We start from the raw sequence: 7549 nt of genomic DNA, 5'->3' as shown, positions 1-7549 counted from the left end.
ACTAGGCCTACAGCCTGTGTGTTGAAATAGACTAGGCCTACAGCCTGTGTGTTGAAATAGCCTAGGCCTACAGCCGGTGTGTTGAAATAGACTAGGCCTACAGCCTGTGTTTAAATAGACTAGGCCTACAGCCTTGTGTGTTGAAATAGACTAGGCCTACAGCCTTGTGTGTTGAAATAGACTAGGCCTACAGCCTGTGTGTTGAAATAGACTAGGCCTACAGCCTGTGTGTTGAAATAGACTAGAATAGAATACTTATCAATCATTGCGACATACAGTACAACATCCTATAAAAAGACGACCTAACAGATTAAATTGACCAACAGATTCTAATGTTCTCACCTCTTGTGAAGAAGTCATTAGAGATCAGAAGAGGTTAGAGGCGTTGCTTCTGGTAGCTAATTGGTCAGCACGAAATCCAACGTTGCCAGAGGAAGTTTGAGCATCCACAGGTGGCTCAAACCGCTATCTGGTGTGTCCGACTGTCCGTGATGATCCTCTGTAGGCAGGCGTAGCAGCAGCAGCGTATGTCTGCTGGGTTAACAGAGCGCTCCACGCTGATAGACGTCTTTAGCTAGCTTAGCCAACTAGCTTGCTAACAGTGCATTGACTGGAGAATAACTCTCAGTAACTTCTAGCCGAAGTCTACTATATATCCGCCAGTCTCACTTACAGTTTACACTCCCGATTAGTAGGTCACTAAACTGGTCAACGATAAGACTGTAGGAGGAAAAACGTGCGTTAGGTTTTCTAAAAGTTTCTTAGATATCTGGCTGCTAGCAATTCACCATCATCTCATGTTGTTTTCTTTTTCTCTCTCTCCCGATCACTTCCTCCTTCCGTTCCACTGAACCATCACCCTCGCTCCGGATTGGCCATTCTTCTTCATAGGTAAGTAAACAAACTTTTATCATAACTCATACATATTCTGATAACAATGAATATTTCAACCATTTCAACATAATGCAATATAATACAACTGTTATTTTGGCAACATGAATATATTATTTCAAACGTACAACTGTACCCAAAATAACTTATTAACCCAAATCACTTTTTCAACTGGGTTACACTTACATTTAGCCACCCGCACAGATAGAAGTGACTAAAAAGCAGAATGTAATGGAATGGGTGGTCAACAAGCGCATCGCTTCTTCTTCTTCTACTAGTGTTTTATGGCGGTTGGCAAACAACTTATGGTGCATCACCGCCACCTTCTGAAATGGAGTGTGGATCAGAATATCAGAATGCACATCACTTCTTCCATAGACATATATAAAGGCTAGATGGCTTACCCGCGCTGCCGGTCAATGGAGAGCGACGTCGTCGCATGGTGGCCATCTTGCTACGGCACCACAGCTTTATATATATATCTAAGGTTTAAAAAAACGCTAACATTTTATTATTATTTTTGGCTCCAAATTACACCAAACTTAGACCGAAGCATCATCATCATGAGATGAATTCACGCACCTAGTTTCATGCAGTTTCATCCATTTTGCTAGGAGCTATGAGCATCTGTTGTTGGGTTAGTATTATCACATCAGATGATCATAACTCCTAGGGAAATGGATGAAACTGCATGAAACTTTGTGCCTGAATCCCTCTCATGGCATAGATGCTTCGGTTTAATTTTGGTGTAATTTGGAGCCCATCAAAAAAATAGTGTTTTTAGAGTTTTTTTGTTGTTGTTGCCGTATCTCGGGAACGGAATATGCTTGTAATAAACCAAACCATTTGTAAATCCGTCAACATTTCAGCGAGTTATGAGTATTTTTGTCTGTGCACCCTCCAACAGCTACCATAGAACGTACCAGAAAGCCTGCCGTAGCAAGATGGCGGCGCTTCAACGACGCTGGTGACTCCGCCTTAAGCCATCTAGCCTTTATATATGTCTATGACTTCTTCCCCTTCTGCTTCTTCTTCTTCTTTTAGGTTTTATGGCGGCTGGCATCCATGTGTTGCATTACCGCCACCTACTGTATTATAAAAGCTTCACATTTCAAACTCCTACAGTATGGCAATACTGTAACAAGAATGCCAGCGTCCAATTTGTCTTTTCATGTTTGGTTAGACCTTTTTCTTGAATCCGTGTACAACTGTCTGTTTAGGTCTTGAGTGCTGAGGTACATAAAAAACGTTGTTTGTTTTACGTGGGTGTCTTGCCTTCAGAAACTGTGGCACAGCTGATTCAAATAACATGCCACTGTGCCACCCTGACTGACAATATATTCACAAACCATTATGGAAAACAACACTGAGTGGATTATTAATGAACGACATCAGCGATCACCTGCCTGTCTTTTCAATTCATGAATGTGATTATAGGAAGAAGTTTAATAAGGAAAGAAAATACAAGAGAAGCAGAACTGACAAATCTATAGTTACATTTAGAAATGATTTAATGATTTATAACGAATGGTGTATGTGAAGAATCTGACTTTGACAAAGGATAATATGGTTTATTTCTAGACATATCCAACACTTTATATGAGAAAAACTGTCCATTAAAACAGTATAGCAACAAGGGTATTTACGCACTAGTAGGGACAGCGATATGATACATATGGAGATACTAGTAGGGACAGTGATATGATACATATGGAGACACTAGTAGGGACAGTGATATGATACATATGGAGACACTAGTAGGGACAGTGATATGAGACAGAGACACTAGTAGGGACAGTGATATGATACATATGGAGACACTAGTAGGGACAGTGATATGAGACAGAGACACTAGTAGGGACAGTGATATGATACATATGGAGACACTAGTAGGGACAGTGATATGAGACATATGGAGACACTAGTAGGGACAGTGATATGAGACATATGGAGACACTAGTAGGGACAGTGATATGAGACATATGGAGACACTAGTAGGGACAGTGATATGATACATATGGAGACACTAGTAGGGACAGTGATATGATACATATGGAGACACTAGTAGGGACAGTGATATGATACATATGGAGACACTAGTAGGGACAGTGATATGATACATATGGAGACACTAGTAGGGACAGTGATATGGAGACACTAGGACAGTGATATGGATACATTTGACCTTAATTATGATCGGTAAGCTGAAATCATTCAGGAAACTGCGGGCAGCAAGTTCACCTGTTATTGCTTGGCAACTTCCGGTAGTGCACTCCTAAGGGAACTACTTTTTATTGGCGGAGACAAATAACAGACAGAAAGCATCTGTTGTCTCAAATGACTTTAAAATGTGATTATTTCTTGATGAATAGCTTTGTTTACATCTGTACAACTGTTGTATAAAAGCAATATCACACTCGAGGTCGTGCTGTTTGTACTCTAACATCGTCACGGCTGTGATTATCTTCGGCACTCAGGCTGCGTCCTCGTGCCTACGAACGAATCGTAGCCGTGACGATATCACAGTACAACAGCCCTCCCTCTCGTGTGATAGTGCTTAAAGGGACAGCTCACCCTAAAATCCAAAATTACATGTTTTTCCTCTTACATGTAGTGCTATTTATCCATCGACATCGTTTTAGTGTGAGTTGCTGAGTTTTGGAGATATCAGGCGTAGAGATTTCTGCCTTCTCTCCAATACAATGGAACTGGATGGCACTCGGCTTGTGCTGCTCAAAATGGCAAAAACATACATTTGAAAAACTCAACAGCAATGTCTCTTTCCAGAAATAATGACCCGGTTACCCAAGATAACACAGACCTAGTTGTGAGCAGTTTCATGTAGGAACTAGCTAGCATCTAGTGGGTGTAGTTCGGTCTAAAGAAAATAGTTACTACATGAAACTGCATACAACAAGGTTTGTGGATTATCTTGAATAACCGGCCATGATTTCTGGAAAGAGACATATTGCTGTTGAGTTTTTCAAATGTAGGTTTTTGTCACTTCGACCAGCACAAGCCGAGTGCCATCCAGTTCCATTGTATTTGAGAGAAGGCAGAAATCTTTAGGGTTGATATCTTCAAAACTCAGGCAACTAACACAAAAACGATCTAGGTGGAAAAATAGCACTACAGGTGAGAGGAAAAATATGTATTTTGGATTTTAGGGTGAGCTGTCCCTTTAAGTGAAGTTTGTCTTATACCCCGTCACACCATTATGGCTTCTCTCCAGTGTGAATGCATGAGGCTAGCCTGAACACTTTCTGTGAATGTGTTGTTGATGTTCTGCTAGGTCACTTGAGAGAGTGAAGCTGCCCTCACATTGGTCACAGGAGTACGGCTTCTCTCCAGTGTGAATGTGTTGATGTGATGTTAGGTGACTTGACTGACTGAACATTCTCAGACATAGTTCACACCAGTATGGCTTCTCTCCAGTGTGAATGCGTTGATGTCTTTTTAGGTTCATTGATTGACTGAAGCTCCTCCCACATTGGTCACAGGAGTACAGCTTCTCTCCAGTGTGAATGCGTTTATGTGTTTTTAGGTTCGTTGATTGACTGAAGCTCCTCCCACATTGGTCACAGGAGTACAGCTTCTCTCCAGTGTGAATGCGTTGATGTCTTTTTAGGGTAGTTAACTGACTGAAGCTCCTCCCACATTGGTCACAGGAGTATGGCTTCTCTCCAGTGTGAATGCGTTGATGTCTTTTTAGGTTCATTGATTGACTGAAGCTCCTCCCACATTGGTCACAGGAGTACAGCTTCTCTCCAGTGTGAATGCGTTGATGTGTTTTTAGGGTAGTTAACTGACTGAAGCTCCTCCCACATTGGTCACAGGAGAATGGCTTCTCTCCAGTGTGAATGCGTTGATGTGTTTTTAGGTCACCTGACAGACTGAAGCTTCTCCCACATTGGTCACAGGAGAATGGCTTCTCTCCAGTGTGAATGCGTTGATGTGTTTTTAGGTTAGTTAACCGACTGAAGCTCCTCCCACATTGGTCACAGGAGAATGGCTTCTCTCCAGTGTGAATGCGTTGATGTGTTTTTAGGCCACCTGACTGACTGAAGCTCCTCCCACATTGGTCACAGGAGAATGGCTTCTCTCCAGTGTGAATGCGTTGATGTGTTTTTAGGTCACCTGAACGACTGAAAGATGTCCCACACTGCAGAGAGCGGTTGCGTTTTGGTCTGTTGGTGTCTCTCTGTTTCATGGAGAAAGATATAAAGGATATAAGTCATTACTATCTCTGACAGAGTATTTTATGATATGAAAGCATATGCTAACAGACAAACATATCTTGTTGTATGTACTGTGGAACCAGTGTTTGGGGGAAACACATTACAAAAGTAACACATTACAGGTAATATATTACTTTTAGCAGTAACACAGTAATATAACGCCAATAGGATTTTGGTAATATTATACCAGTTACTGTACTATGTCAAGTAATGTGAGTTACAACTTGAAACTGAGCTGCTGTCAGCTCTTCATTAGGGTGCATTGAGTTACATTATGATGCATTCATCTACTCAGTAAAGTCAAGTATTGGGTGAAGGTAAATTATAACGTTATGACTTCACAAAAAAATATTAGAGGGAATTATGCCATGTTTACTGTAACTTCCTACACTATAGTTCTAAGCAGCATATAATAATTAAAACTACCAATGCCAAGACTTTATTTTTTATTTTGATCAAAGCACATATTTAAATGAAGATATAATAATTTCCTAATCAAATTGTGTTTTTTATGCAAATAACTACTATAGATGACAATAACAAAGTGAAAGGATAACATTTAGAACTGTGGACGATTTACACTGACTTTAGGGTGGTTGACATTCTTTTTCGGGACGGTGGTGTCGTTCTGCGGTTATTTGGGTGAAAGCAACGCAAAAGTAGTGCGATAAGTAACAAGTTACTCTACACAGACAATAATATTGTAAAATAACGTATTACTTTCAAAAGAAAATAACTAGTACCGTAAATTCCGGACTATAAGGCGCACCGGTCTATAAGCCGCACCTTCAAAGGTGACTATTTTTTTCTTCTATAAGCCGCACCGGTCTATAAGCCGCGGGTGTTTTGATGTTTAATTACCATATGTAAGGCTTCGTGCACAGAGGGGATTGTCGGGAAAGAGATGGCTGTTTGGGGAAGCTCCCATTTATTAACATTTCAACAAAACAAAAGTCAGGTCACTAATCCCCAGACAAAATCACACATTGTGAGATGCTTAAAAATCACCATCGGCGGGAGCTGCTGTGCAGCCAAGAACACAAGTGAAATTCGTTCTCTCATGACCTGTGGTTCTCAACGTGATGGACGATTCACCTTTCTTGTTAACAGTCCTAGTGAGAGGCAGGTCGAACGTCAAAGGCACTTCATCCATATTTATGATCTGCTCCGGTCCGATGGAATATTCCTTGATCTTTCTTTGTGTGAATTCGCCGAAGTTTGTAATTTTCTCCTGGTAGTCGGGAGGGAGTTGCTGACACACAGTCGTCCGCGCCCTGACGGACAGTCCCTTTCGTCTCGGGTTTGTGCATGATCCTTTGCTGCTGCTGCTGCTGTTGTTGTTCCTGTCTCGCTACTGTCTCAGACATGGCTTTCAGGCTCAATCGCCGCCATCGTCGTAACACAGCCAGTTCTCCATCTTTTGAAGCATGATGTTAGATTACAACGAGCTAGTTGTGTGGCTTAGCCTTCCAAAATGTTGCTGTTAGTTTTTTAGAATGTAATACATAGAATTGGGAATGTTACATTCAATTTCATTCAGACTGTCTTTCTGGCTCAATCGCTGCCTTTTTCCCCCCGGAGCGAGGGAGGAGGGAGGGAGGGTGTTTTACCGCAGTGGCTGAGAGAGAGTAGTGGCACAGTGCTCCAATCAGGTCGCGAGGCACATTTTTTGCAACATCATCCAATCAGGGTCTCGCTCTCATAATGTCTGTCTTGCTCTCGTTCTGCCTCATACCAACATCCATAGATTTTGGAGGTTCCCGAGTGGCCGTTTGCTGGAAAAATCCATAGATAAGACGCACCGTTATATAAGCCGCAGGGGGCAAAAAAGGCCAAAAAACGGGAAAAAAGCCGCGGCTTATAGTCCGGAATTTACGGTATGTACATTTTGAATGTAACTTGCCCAACACTGTTTGTAACATATCAGAAAATGTCACATGATAAAATAAATGGCAGGTTATGCTATTTGATCCAGACCTGCACAACAGCAGCAGCTTTGCATTGTGAAATATCTCATCATAAATGTAGGAAGAACCACGTCAACAGGCTAATGTTAGCAAAGTTAGCGAGGGAGAGAGAATACTTAGCAATCATTCAGACATACAGTACAACATCCTATAAATAGGTGAGCTAACAGATTACATTTACCAACAGATTCTAATGTTCTCACCTCTTGTGAAGAAGTCATCTTTGCCTCTTGCTCTCTTCCTCCACCAGATCTCTTCCTGCCAATCAGCTGTGACATAATCAAACAGAGACTGTTGGTAAGACAGGAAACACAATGATGATCATAACAATGCTGTGAAATCAGTGTAGTGGTGTAGAAAGTACAATATTTCCTTCTGAAATTATAAGTAGGAAGTATAAATTGATTTGTGTCCACATTCATGCCCAGGTTAATGTTAGGCCCAGAGCAGCCG

At 41.5% G+C, this 7549-nt stretch overlaps 1 protein-coding gene across 1 annotated transcript; it reads right to left on the bottom strand.

Moving 5' to 3' along the window:
• Positions 1-3253: 3253 nt before the first annotated feature.
• On the bottom strand, positions 3254-5101 carry LOC310799046 (uncharacterized protein; the record flags this gene model as incomplete). The annotated part of the gene is made up of 1 exon (XM_083661614.1): positions 3254-5101. One exon carries the CDS (start codon positions 5099-5101, stop codon positions 4139-4141), a length of 963 nt encoding a protein of 320 aa, XP_083517740.1. The 3' UTR covers positions 3254-4138.
• Between the last annotated feature and the right edge of the window lie 2448 nt (positions 5102-7549).

The sequence above is a fragment of the Poromitra crassiceps genome (genome assembly GCF_964638095.1).
Source record: "Poromitra crassiceps genome assembly, chromosome: 27".
Classification (NCBI taxonomy): Eukaryota; Metazoa; Chordata; class Actinopteri; order Beryciformes; family Melamphaidae; genus Poromitra; species Poromitra crassiceps.
The sequence above is the reverse complement of the archived record's forward strand: the minus strand, read 5'-3'. Positions and strand labels throughout refer to the sequence as shown.